Raw genomic sequence first — 14,445 nt, forward strand, 5'->3', positions numbered from 1 at the left:
ATTGAAAATGTTGTAAGAGAAGGGGACATCGAGGGTTACCGTGACCTCAGCTGACCTTTTGGATGAACAAAGCAGAACTAGCTGTAATGTGTATTTTTGGGGGGTCGAATCTGGTATCTCTACAGTTTAAGCGTCATCGGTATAGTGATTATAGCAAATTCTTTATATAAAACATACATATATGTTTCTTTTTATTTGACCAATACTTAAATCACTTTGAAGGTGGGGCGCTACCCAATATCAAAATAATGTCATTTCACATATTTGTGCATATATGATTTTTTTTGAACAAAAACAAATAAACATATAGAGTCACCCTACTCAGTAATTTTGTGTATATTATTGGAAAGTTTTTCCGTCTCAAAAATAGACTGACAGTAAACAAAAGCAATCCATACACTGTTGATTAATACCGTTTTCAGTTTTATTTACAGATTTTGATACAAATTGTCTCTGCTACATGTTTATTAAAAAAATGGAGAATTGTGGAAAGCATATTCAATGCATTCTCAATTTTATTTACATGATATGTTTATCTACACACGATGGCATTATTACAAACACAGTGCCACAGTGTGATCCGTACACTCGCACTGACCTTTGTGCCATAGTCTCGGTATTCATGGATACATAACATTCGTTGCAATACGTCAATTGTTTTGTTTTTGTCAACTTGATAACGGCTTAAATCGAATATCATTTATACTACTGGATGAATATCCACCAAATAAAAATGACGTTCTCTTATGTCAAGTTAAAGTGGGGGAGTCGTCACCTGCGCATGCGTCAGTTGGCCATAGCGTGTCATTGTTTACAAACAAGCGTCTACCCATAAGCCTTTGCGTTTTTAGCGTGCGTTGTTATCGTCGCTTGGGACTCAAATCCTGCGAATGCACAGGTGACGACCTTCCCGATTTAAAGCACTAATTAGGTAGCTGATGTTATTGTCTGACACATCGATGTCACCCTATCGTCTACTCTATATTATGACTGCGTGTTACGGGATAACACATTGTTACAACAGTATTTTGTTTTGAAAGAACGAACACTATTTTGAGTAGTGAAAACATTTTTTTTGAAAGATAGTTCACGGGAAATTCTAGATGAAGCTTGGTATTATTACGTTGACGCCAATTATGGATATATCTATATCCATATGAAAAAAATATGAAATATTTAGAAATTAAAATACTTTGTATATAGTATGCAAACAGAAATAAACAAAACACACGTCGCATTGAAGTATGCTTACTCAAAATAAGGTTTTGGAAGGATCGGACCATTTGAGAAATTTATCAGCAAACCGGGGTAGTGATAACAGTTGCAGCAGACCAACACAATCTCCTTCGGCGTTATTGGAGGTTTCTTGTCCGAGAAATTGAGAGCAGAGTAGCCGGAACGCGAGCTTCCTTTGGGTGAGATGACGCTGGAAAAACATCAGACTGTCTACCTTGTAGACATTTGTCAGTAATCCTTTAGTCTCCACCTTAGTCAGTTCCGATTTCAGAACGGGAAAGTCAAGTCTGTTACCGTTATGTGAAACGAGGCAAACTGGCTGGGCTTGTCTGGCTAGGAAGCAGCGCACTGTCATTTCTACAGTCTGGTTCATCTGTTTTCTGTCGTGATTCTCTAAAATCATCTTGCTTAGTCCTGTCATCTTCTGGGCTTCCTGGTTAACTTCTCTCCTTGGCTGCACACACATCACCAGTTTGTCGAGAACTCGTGGTGGACCACGCGAAGTAGAGCCTTCTTCAAAGACTTTCCTTGAAACGGCAACCATCGCGATTTCGGTAATGTCGGGTAGAATATCTAAGACAGGTAACCCAGTAGCTTCGAGATCGATAAACACGTACGTCTTAGTCGGGGTGAAGCGAGAACCCGTGAGTTGGATATTCGAGGTCTCCGCTGCCAGAACGTCGAGGTCAAGATCATTCGTCGTCGATACGCCGCCCTCTTTCTCATTGCCAGTGTCAAGTATTTTCTTGTAAACTGGATCAAACCACGACAAAGCGCACGTGATAATAATCGTAAAAAGTTGAGGCAGTCAGTTTGCGAACGGTTCTAATTAAGCCGTGGTATTTGTAACGATGTTCTAAGGATTATTAACACCTCACACCGTCCAAACTAACAAAGAGATTAGCAACATTGTTATTTTCATTACTCACCCCCCAGGGTGGAATAGACTCTGCCAGATTAAAGAACTGACGCTCGATTTCGAAGAAAATGAAAACCCCGTAAACATGCATAGTAGATAAGTGTATTGTAACTGGAAACAAGCCTGTGTCAACGTGGATCCTATTATTTGTGACACACATTCGATCTACTTACTATTTAACTAGCCTAACAGTTTAAACTGGGTATCAAAAGCTTTTTAAAAGAATATTTACGCGATGCGATTTATGAAGCAACACAATGCTTCACGAACCCGGTCTTAGGAGACGCCCGTCTAATCGCGTATACTATTATCGTAATTATATATTTTTGTTCTCCAAGTTGCATATTGGCTAATAGGTTTTTTTCACAAGTTTTCAGTAATATTTGGTTTTTAATTCCAGAGCCGGTCTTAATGTCATCTGAAAACATCGCTGGTATTAGTAATTTCAGGCCACAGGGGCTTGTCAAGTGACGGCGAGTTCCCTTCGTGCTCGTAGTAGAAAATTCGCTGTCAGTTGACTAGTCTCTGTGTTTACGGCGACGATTCGCCTGTTGCCAAGGCCTTTGGTCTCGTGTAGCCATACTTTTTCAATTGCGTTGATACGAATTGTGTAAATCGGCCTTAGGGTTGACCATTTGCAACTCTGGGGTGGGTGGGTGGGTGGTTGGGATTTCTTTCACTTATTCTGTAGTTAGAAATTGTTTCACGATGATGGTGTTGTAATTTTATTCCATTATGAAAACCAGTGGATTTTTATAAAAAAAAAATTGCAGTAAGTTTCCCTGATTTTTTCTGAATCCACTATTCCCCGTGCCAATTTTGTTTAATGTTCAATCCCTCAAATTATCCGAGGTCATGCTCTAAGTATATGGTAGGGAACTTTGATGTACAACGCGTGCCAATGTATGAACTGTAAAAATCAGTATAGTACACAGGTAGGTGTTGCTACCGTTCAAAGAGAAACTATTTCGCGGTAACAACGAGGTCACATTGTCATCAATTCGCAGAAATAATTAAAATTAGCATATTTCATTAAAAAGTATGCCAATGAACTGCACGCTGTCTAATTTCTTTGTTATTTATGATACCACGGGTTAAAAATACTTGTACCATACGACATGCTTATACATGGTAATTGTTGTAATGTATGGAATTACACCATTATTGTACTGATATACATTCATAGTCACCCCATGAACGGTTTCTTGTGCTCTTTTGTCAAATACTATAACAAATACTTGGTTCAAACTTGATTAATTTATTCACGAAATTTAAAGCAACTATTACTATTTAGTGTAAGAAGGAAGCCTTGAATACTACTTATTCTGCGATCCCCGTGTATTGTTATATTATTATAGTATTATAAGTCCACTGACTCGCTATTTCATGGAATGAACGTACAGTGTTCACTATAATAGCACGTGTATATAGCGTAGAATTTCGTATCAATGAATGCAGTACAAAGTACCTTTGTCCTGATTACAATCAACTGTGACTGGGGTCTGTCATTGCTTAAAAAAAACTAGCCCTTTGTATGTTTAAATTCCTGTGTACACCGAATTCCCAAACAATTCTCTAATAAATGCACAAAGGGCCCGGGTAGAAACAATAGGCAAAATTTCCTACACTTAGTTTTGTGCTATTTTTTTGTCCATGATGAATTGGCTGATTTTTTTTTTATTTCCCATAAGAAATATGCTTGCAGAATTCATATTTCTGTTATTGATTCCATCAGGATGTTACCAATTATGCATAGTCCTCTCCCCCAGAGTTTGCAATGGTCCACCCTTATATATATTTACAATTTGATGTACAAAATAAGTGGCAATGCTTTTGCATAATTTTGTTACAATGTGACAAATTGCGGCCAGGTAAACGCATGTAGTACTTTACAATGAGTACTAGTAATTCTGTAGTCATTTACACGTAGTATTCATTACATTAAAATTCCCGTGAATGCCAGGGAAGACCAGCCAAGGATATACATAATACAAAACTGTGCAAGGCTGCATTCGTCTACCAGGCTACTATTAAAGTAGATTGAACAAATTATGACAACAAAGTTCAAATGATACTCGTATGTACTAGTTACACCCCACAGAAGAAGAATTAATTCGTCAAACTTCAAACGAGAAGGGCGCATAAAGGTACATTTCCTTCCTTTCTGTCTGTCAGTTCGTTCGTTCGTTGAATAAATGCGGCATTTTATTCGAGATCGTCCAGCGATAATGTCAAAACACGAAATTTCAACTTTTGAGGCCACAATACAACAACAATATCGATGTGTTGAATAATTTCTGGAGTGATTGCGACCAGTGGTCATTGCGCAGCGTCTTGTCCGTACATAACGAATGTAAAATACATTGTTTGTTTACATAAATTTCTAAAATGCGCTACGCGACGACCACTGACCTTTAAGTTTTTCGCATTTATAAGTGTAATCTCATTGTCAATGAAAATTGAATTAAAAAATATAAACATCCTAAATCAACGCCACAATTACAAATTATCACGTAGTTAATCATTCATCTCAATCTAAAATTTAATAGCATTTTCTTGAGCCCAATCCAAAAAAGTATCGGCGAACGTGCAAGACGATAACAGCAAGACAAGGCCGGTTACGTCACCTTCTGCATTGTGGTCGGTCTCAAAACCAAGAAATCTCTTACAAAGGTTTGGCAACGATCGGTTTTGTTTTGGCATGTAATACTGAAAAAACTTTAAGCTATCAATAGTGTAGATGCAGTCCCACACACTGTCGACTTTATCCAACTCTGCTCGCAATACGGGAAAGTCGAAACGGTCCCCAGCATGTGAAACAAGGCATACTGGGGGTGTCTGTCTTCGCAGAAAATACCTCAATGCGCCATCTACGTTCAAGTCCATTTTTCTTTTGCAGTGTTTCTCCAGCAGTTGTTTGCTCAGCCCCGTCATCTTTTCCGCTGTCGGGGTGACGTCTTTTTGTGGGGTCAGACAAAGAAGTAGTTTATCTTGGATTCTGGGAATTGCACCTTTCACGGAATTGCCAGTCATGCCTTGTCTCGCGATGGCTGTCATGGCGAGTTCTGTGATGTCAGGAAGCGTACCATCAGACTCGGGCAGACCAGTGGCTTCGAGGTCGAGAAATACAAACGTCTGGATTGGCTTGTTTGGTCCACATGCAGCTGTGCTGTCATCGGATATTTCCTCACTGTCACATTTTTGTTTCTTATTTCGAATAACCTAGAAAGAAATTTAACGTATAATGTATCATGTTATTTGAACATGCTACACCCAGGCTTGAATCAAGGATTGTTTAATTATCTTGTTGAAAACCTCAGTTTCGATAGTGTTCAGTTCCCACAGTCTCAAAAAAACATTGGCCGACTTCATTTCAGTTGAAGAAAACTTGAAATGTTGTGCCCACATCAATACGCATGCGCTGGTTTGAACACAATGCAGTGTTCCAAAAACGAAGCCACGTAACCATAACATGAATGATTTTTCCCGCCCAAAAATTTCCAAAATGACATCATCCGCTATAATATTAACTTTTCACTGTTCAATGTTGACTGTTCAATGTACCTTTTGTAGAAAGCACGGTGAAGCACTACAACTATAATTTCACTTTTAAACGGGAACATATATTTAAATCTCAACTTAGCTAATCATAATGATCGACGTTCATGGATGTTACCAGTGACAGTTTCATATTATGCAGGTGGGACTTACCTCGAGCATAAAGCGTTGGGCACGTTTAAGTGACATGTTACAGATCCTAACGAGGCACGGGATGCGGCGATGTTTGTCGTTTGCAAATTCCTGCGAGAGACCTGCAATGGCAAAAACACAACCAGATTACGAGCTACTGGCGTTTTTAGTAAAACTGTAGAAGAATTGTGATATTTTCGTCTTGAATATCAATTCATTTGAGGCATTCTGAACATAGAAAACTAAACACGGACAGCAATATATATTAACACATCGCAGTGCATAGCTGTTAACCCATTGGAATATATTACCTCATTAATATTACAATTATTACAAAACGAGATGCAATAAAAATGAAACCTTGTAGTTTATTATATATTTATACGTGTAGCAGTTGCATCCACGACTGTTAGTGCCCAGTGTAGACAGACGCGTAATGATTTTCCAAAAAGCAATTCGGGAGAAATAAACGAATGACCTCACCTCAAACAGCGCTGCTATTGGAGTGGACTAGGCGCCGGTATGTTCCATCAGCTAGGAGCCACGTGACTGTAGACAGTGCATCGTTAATGGCGATCTGTGTCCGGGGAAGTCATAAAGTATGGTAATAATATAAGTAGTCACTATTTCAAGATAACAACAATGCAATGCTCCATTTATTCGCAGGGGTTGTCACAACTTCTCAGAAATGCTTTAAGATTATTTATTACAATTGCAAGCATAATGACGTCATTGCGGTTTTCATTACGATCTGGGTGCTATGAACTATCAATCATAGGTTGTGCAATAATAATATAGACTCGCGTATACTATCATTCGCAACTACGTTACAATACGGATGGGGTACAACCCTGGCAACATGTTAAGGTGTGTACCACCAGTACCTCCAGGATTTCTACTCCTACCGAGAAAGCCAGCTTTCGAAAAATATATATTAGTACCCCGTTATAGATTAGAGTTCATTTTGTACATGTATTTTTTTATGGTACGAGCCGTTTGTCCATTTTTATTCGATTGAGCTTAATAATTTGATGTGCACGACGAACGTTATTTCCAACGATAATTCTCAGCTAAAACTGCTGAATGTACTTTTCATGACTGAATGTACTTTTCATGACTGAAAACTAAAAAAAGGAGATTCCGTGGCACAAAAACAAACTGTAAATATAGCTGCGTTGCAGCAATGTCGGGTTTCGAGCCCACTGACTTATTAGCAGCGTTCCAAAATCAGCATCACTGACAATAATATATTAAAGGAATTGCATGGCCTTCATACTAAACATGTTACATGTTCCTGTCTGTAACAGTGCTTAAGGTATTACAGTCTTGCATATTTAATGATGTCCCATGACCATATATGGTCATCGGATGTTTTTGTCAGCTCTGTTGTGCAATAATTTCAATATTGCATTGGTTGCATGTTCCTCTCTGTAACAGTGCTTGAGATATAACATTTATGCATATTTGATGAGGTCACATGATCATATATAGTCATCACATTAGTTAGTCACATCTCTTGTTCCATAGATTCGATATTGCACAGGTTGCATTTTTCTATCTGTAACAGTGCTTGAGTTATTACATTTTTGCATATTTGATGAGGTCACATGATCATATATAGTCATCGGATATGTCAGTCACCTCTGTTGTGCAATAACTTCAATATTGCACTGGTTGCGTGTTTCTATCTGTTACTGTGTTTCAAATATAACATTTATGCATATTTGATGAGGTCACATGACCATATATGGTCATCACATTAGTTAGTCACATCTCTTGACCCATACCTTCGATATTGCACAGGTTGCATGTCCCTAACTCTTACAGTGCTTGATATATTACATTTATGCATATTCAATGAGTTCACGTGACAATATATGGTCATCTTGATTGTTAGTAAAATTTCATGTACCATCACTTCAATATTGCACTGATTGCATGTTCCCGTCTGTAACTGCGCTTGAGTTATTACATTTATGCATATTTGATGAAGTCACATGACCATATATGGTCATCACATTAGTTAGTCACATCTCTTGTCTCATTGCTTCGATATTGCACAGGTTGCATTTTTCTATCTGTAACAGTGTTTGAGTTATTACACTTATGAATATTTAATGATATCACATGACCGTGTATGGTCATCAGATGTGTTAGTCATCTCTCTTGTGCAAGACCTTCAATATTGCACTAGTTGCATGTTCCTGTCTGTAACAGTGCTTGAGTTATTACATTTATGCATATTTGATGAGGTCACATGACCATATATGGTCATCACATTAGTTAATCACATCTCTTGTTCCATAGCTTCGATATTGCACAGGTTGCATGTTACCATCTGTAACAGTGCTTGAGTTATTACATTTATGCATATTTGATGAAGTCACATGACCATATATGGTCATCTTGTTTGTTAGTAAAATGTCATGTACCATCACTTCAATATTGCACTGGTTGCATGTTCCCGTCTGTAACTGCGCTTGAGTTATTACATTTATGCATATTTGATGAAGTCACATGACTATAATATGGTCATCACATTAGTTAGTCACATCTCGTGTCTTATAGCTTTGATATTGCACAGGTTGCATGTTCCTATCTGTAACAGTGCTTGATATATTACATGTATGCATATTTAATGAGATCACATGACCATATATGGTCATCTTGTTTGTTAGTAGAATTTCATGTACCATCACTTCAATATTGCACTGGTTGCATGTTCCTATCTGTAACAGTGCTTGAGATATTGCAATTATGTCTATAAAATGAGGTCACGTGACCATGTAAAAGAACAAAAAAATATGAAAAAACATTCTAAAATCTTCTTCTAAAATACGGCTTGTCGCCTGTACTTCATATTTTGGAATTAAATACTATGTCATATGATCTTTCAAAGTTATTCAGGGTTAGTTGATTCCTTGAAAATTATGCAAATGAGATGCAAAACAAAATTTAAAAAAATTCTTAAAAAAAAAGTCACGTGACCGCTAAAGTTTTTTTGATGAAATTTGTAGCCCTTGTCGCACTGCTACTATCATAAAAAAATTGGAGCACTCAGACCCTCAGAAAGGTGCGCAATTCGGCATCGAAAATTTCGCTTTTAATCCAAGATGGCGGCCTGGTCATGTGACCTATGTGTCTGAACTTAGGATATGCACCAGATCTCATATAGCTTTACCATTGTGGCAAGTATTGAATTGATTGGTCCAACGGCGTTGATATAAAGCGTGACCAAAAATTTAGGCGGAAGAATAATAATAATAAATATAGCTGCGTTGCAGCAATGTCGGGTTTCGAGCCCACTGACTTATTAGCAGCGTTCCAAAATCAGCATCATTGACAATAATATATTATAGGAAATTGCATGGCCTTCATACTAAACATGTTGCATGTTCCTGTCTGTAACAGTGCTTAAGGTATTACAATCTTGCATATTTAATGATGTCCCATGACCATATATGGTCATCGGATGTTTTTGTCAGCTCTGTTGTGCAATAACTTCAATGTTGCATTGGTTGCATTTTCCTATCTGTAACAGTGCTTGAGATATAACATTTATGCATATTTGATGAGGTCACATGACCATATGTGGTCATCACATTAGTTAGTCACATCTCTTGTTCCGTAGATTAGATATTGCACAGGTTGCATGTTCCCGTCTGTAACTGTGCTTGAGTTATTACATTTATGCATATTTAATGATGTCACATGACCGTGTATGGGCATCAGATGTGTTAGTCACATATCTTGTCTCATAGCTTCGATATTGCACAGGTTGTGTGTTTCTATCTGTTACTGTGTTTCAAATATAACATTTATGCATATTTGATGAGGTCACATGACCATATATGGTCATCACATTAGTTAGTCACATCTCTTGTCCCATAGCTTCGATATTGGATAGGTTGCATGTTCCCGTCTGTAACAGTGCTTGAGTTATTACACTTATGCATATTTGATGAAGTCACATGACCATATATGGTCATGACATTAGTTAGTCACATCTCGTGTCTTATAGCTTCGATATTGCACAGGTTGTATGTCCCTATCTGTAACAGTGCTTGATATATTACATTCATGCATATTTAATGAGATCACATGACCATATATGGTCATCTTGTTTGTTAGTAGAATTTCATGTACCATCACTTCAAAATTGCACTGGTTGCATGTTCCTATCTGTAACAGTGCTTGAGATATTGCAATTATGTCTATAAAATGAGGTCACGTGACCATATAAAAGAACAAAAAAATATGAAAAAAACATTCTAAAATCTTCTTATAAAAAACGGCTTATCGCCTGGACTCGATATTTTGGAATTAAATACTATGTCATATGATCTTTCAAAGTTATTCAGGGTTAGTTGATTTGTCGAAAATTATGCAAATGAGATGCAAAACAAAATTTAAAAAAATTCTAAAAAAAAAAGTCACGTGACCGCTAAATTTTTTTTTGATGAAATTTGTAGCCCTTGTCGCACTGCTACTATCATAAAAAAAATTGGAGCACTCAGACCCTCAGAAAGGTGCGCAATTCGGCATTGAAAATTTCGCCTTTAATCCAAGATGGCGGCCTGGTCATGTGACCTATGTGTCTGAACTTAGGATATGCACCAGATCTCATACAGATTTACCATTGTGGCAAGTATGAAACTGATCGGTCCAACGGTGTTGACATAAAGCGTGACCAAAAATTTAGGCGGAAGAATAATAATAATAAATATAGCTGCGTTGCAGCAATGTCGGGTTTCGAGCCCACTGACATATTAGCAGCATTCCAAAATCAGCATCATTGACAATAATATATTAAAGGAAATTGCATGGCCTTCATACTAAACATGTTACATGTTCCTGTCTGTAACAGTGCTTAAGGTATTACAATCTTGCATATTTAATAATGTCCCATGACCATATACGGTCATCGGATGTTTTTTTCAGCTCTGTTGTGCAATAACTTCAATATTGCATTGGTTGCATGTTCCTATTTGTAACGGTGCTTGAGATATAACATTTGTGCATATTTGATGAGGTCACCTGACCATATATGGTCATCACATTAGTTAGTCACATCTCTTGTTCCATAGATTCGATATTGCACAGGTTGCATATTCCCGTCTGTAATAGTGCTTGAGTTATTACATTTATGCTTATTTGATGAGGTCACATGACCATATATGGTCAACGGATATGTTAGTCACTTCTGTTGTGCAATAGCTTCAATATTGCACTGGTTGCATTATCCTATCTGTAACAGTGCTTGAGATATAACATTTATGCATATTTGATGAGGTCACATGACCATATATGGTCATCGGATGTGTTAGTCACTTCTGTTGTGCAATAGCTTCAATATTGCACTGGTTGCATGTTCCTATCTGTAACAGTGCTTGAGTTATTACATTTATGCATATTTGATGAAGTTACATGACCATATATGGTCATCACATTAGTTAGTCATATCTCTTGTCACATAGCTTCGATATTGCATAGGTTGCATGTCTCTATCTTTGATTCTGCTTGAGATATTACTATTATGCATATTTAATGACGGCACATGACCATATACGGTCATCACATTAGTTACTCACATCTCATGTCCCATAGCTTCGATTTTGCACAGGTTGCATGTTTCTATCTGTAACAGTGCTTGAGATAATTCAATTATGCATATTTAATGAAGTCACATGACCATATATGGTCATCACATTTGTTAGTCACATCTCTTGACCCATACCTCCGATATTGCACAGGTTGCATGTAACTAACTCTTGCAGTGCTTGATATATTACATTTATGCATATTCAATGAGGTCACATGACCATATATAGTCATCTTGTTTGTTAGTAAAATTTCATGTACCATCACTTCAATATTGCACTGGTTGCATGTTCCCGTCTGTAACTGTGCTTGAGTTATTACATTTATGCATATTTGATGAAGTTACATGACCATATATGGTCATCACATTAGTTAGTCACATCTCGTGTCTTATAGCTTCGATATTGCACAGGTTACATGTCCCTATCTGTAACAGTGCTTGATATATTACATTTATGCATATTTAATGAGATCACATGACCATACATGGTCATCTTGTTTGTTAGTAGAATTTCATGTACCATCACTTCAATATTGCACTGGTTGCATGTTCCTATCTGTAACAGTGCTTGAGATATTGCAATTATGTCTAAAAAATGAGGTCACGTGACCATGTAAAAGAACAAAAAAAATATGGAAAAACATTCTAAAATCTTCTTATAAAAAACGGCTTATCGCCTGGACTCAATATTTTGGAATTAAATACTATGTCATATGATCTTTCAAAGTTATTCAGGGTTAGTTGATTTGTCGAAAATTATGCAAATGAGATGCAAAACAAAATTTAAAAAAATTCTAAAAAAAAAAGTCACGTGACCGCTAAAGTTTTTTTTGATGAAATTTGTAGCCCTTGTCGCACTGCTACTATCATAAAAAAATTGGAGCACTCAGACCCTCAGAAAGGTGCGCAATTCGGCATTGAAAATTTCGCCTTTAATCTAAGATGGCGGCCTGGTCATGTGACCTATGTGTCTGAACTTAGGATATGCACCAGATCTCATATAGCTTTACCACTGTGGCAAGTATTGAATTGATCGGTCCAACGGCGTTGACATAAAGCGTGACCAAAAATTTAGGCGGAAGAATAATAATAATAATAATAATAATAATAATAATAAACGGAACAATTACAAAAGGGTTTCGACCAAATGGGCTCGAAACCCTAATAATAATAATAAATATAGCTGCGTTGCAGCAATGTCGGGTTTCGAGCCCACTGACTTATTAACAGCGTTCCAAAATCAGCATCATTGACAATAATATATTATAGGGAATTGCATGGCCTTCATACTAAACATGTTGCATGTTCCTGTCTAGTAACAGTGCTTAAGGTATTACAATCTTGCATATTTAATGATGTCCCATGACCATATATGGTCATCGGATGTTTTTGTCAGCTCTGTTGTGCAATAACTTCAATATTGCATTGGTTGCATTTTCCTATCTGTAACAGTGCTTGAGATATAACATTTATGCATATTTGATGAGGTCACATGACCATATGTGGTCATCACATTAGTTAGTCACATCTCTTGTTCCATAGATTCGATATTGCACAGGTTGCATGTTCCCGTCTGTAACAGTGCTTGAGTTATTACATTTATGCATATTTAATGATGTCACATGACCGTGTATGGGCATCAGATGTGTTAGTCACATATCTTGTCTCATAGCTTCGATATTGCACAGGTTGTGTGTTTCTATCTGTTACTGTGTTTCAAATATAACATTTATGCATATTTGATGAGGTCACATGACCATATATGGTCATCACATTAGTTAGTCACATCTCTTGTCCCATAGCTTCGATATTGCACAGGTTGCATGTTCCCGTCTGTAACATTGCTTGAGTTATTACATTTATGCATATTTGATGAGGTCACATGATCATATATAGTCCTCACATTAGTTAATCACATCTCTTGACCCATAGCTTCGATATTGCACAGGTTGCATGTCCCTAACTCTTACAGTGCTTGATATATTACATTCATGCATATTTAATGAGATCACATGACCATATATGGTCATCTTGTTTGTTAGTAGAATTTCATGTACCATCACTTCAAAATTGCACTGGTTGCATGTTCCTATCTGTAACAGTGCTTGAGATATTGCAATTATGTCTATAAAATGAGGTCACGTGACCATATAAAAGAACAAAAAAATATGAAAAAACATTCTAAAATCTTCTTATAAAAAACGGCTTATCGCCTGGACTCGATATTTTGGAATTAAATACTATGTCATACGATCTTTCAAAGTTATTCAGGGTTAGTTGATTTGTCGAAAATTATGCAAATGAGATGCAAAACAAAATTTAAAAAAATTCTAAAAAAAAAAGTCACGTGACCGCTAAAGTTTTTTTTGATGATATTTGTAGCCCTTGTCGCACTGCTACTATCATAAAAAAATTGGAGCACTCAGACCCTCAGAAAGGTGCGCAATTCGGCATTGAAAATTTCGCCTTTAATCCAAGATGGCGGCCTGGTCATGTGACCTACGTGTCTGAACTTAGGATATGCACCAGATCTCATATAGCTTTACCATTGTGGCAAGTATTGAATTGATCGGTCCAACGGCGTTGACATAAAGTGTGACCAAAAATTTAGGCGGAAGAATAATAATAATAATAATAATAATAAATATAGCTGCGTTGCAGCAATGTCGGGTTTCGAGCCCACTGCCTTATTAGCAGCGATCCAAAATCAGCATCATTGACAATAATATATTAAAGGAAATTGCATGGCCTTCATACTAAACATGTTACATGTTCCTGTCTGTAACAGTGCTTAAGGTATTACAATCTTGCATATTTAATGTCACATGACCATATATGGTCATTACATTAGTTAGTCACATTTCTTGTTCCATAGATTCGATATTGCACAGGTTGCATGTTCCCGTCTGTAACAGAGCTTGAGTTATTACATTTATGAATATTTAATGATGTCACATGACCGTGTATGGTCATCAGATGTGTTAGTCATCTCTCTTGT

At 37.0% G+C, this 14,445-nt stretch overlaps 2 protein-coding genes across 2 annotated transcripts; both read right to left on the bottom strand.

Annotated features, from left to right (window-relative positions):
* Positions 1-1,252: 1,252 nt before the first annotated feature.
* Positions 1,253-1,780, bottom strand: LOC146734658 (three-prime repair exonuclease 1-like). Its single transcript, XM_085507585.1, has one exon. It carries the CDS (start codon positions 1,778-1,780, stop codon positions 1,253-1,255), a length of 528 nt encoding a protein of 175 aa, XP_085363711.1.
* A 2,899-nt stretch (positions 1,781-4,679) lies between these two features.
* On the bottom strand, positions 4,680-6,457 carry LOC100374425 (three-prime repair exonuclease 1-like). The gene is made up of 3 exons (XM_002736331.3): positions 6,329-6,457; positions 5,867-5,967; positions 4,680-5,377 (listed from the first exon to the last, which is right to left on the bottom strand). Exons 2-3 carry the CDS (start codon positions 5,900-5,902, stop codon positions 4,691-4,693), a joined length of 723 nt encoding a protein of 240 aa, XP_002736377.2. The 5' UTR covers positions 5,903-5,967; positions 6,329-6,457; the 3' UTR covers positions 4,680-4,690.
* Between the last annotated feature and the right edge of the window lie 7,988 nt (positions 6,458-14,445).

Source organism: Saccoglossus kowalevskii, chromosome 14 (assembly GCF_978046115.1).
Source record: "Saccoglossus kowalevskii chromosome 14, keSacKowa6.1, whole genome shotgun sequence".
In the NCBI taxonomy this organism is placed as follows: domain Eukaryota; kingdom Metazoa; phylum Hemichordata; class Enteropneusta; family Harrimaniidae; genus Saccoglossus; species Saccoglossus kowalevskii.

Coding starts and splice junctions, on each gene's coding strand:
- LOC100374425 (XM_002736331.3), bottom strand. CDS start 5,902: ATGTCACTTAAACGTGCCCAACGCTTTATGCTCGAG. Junction 5,378..5,866: donor CCCAACGCTTTATGCTCGAG/GTAAGTCCCACC, acceptor ATTTCTTTCTAG/GTTATTCGAAATAAGAAACA.
- LOC146734658 (XM_085507585.1), bottom strand. CDS start 1,780: ATGGTTGCCGTTTCAAGGAAAGTCTTTGAAGAAGGCTCTACTTCGCGT.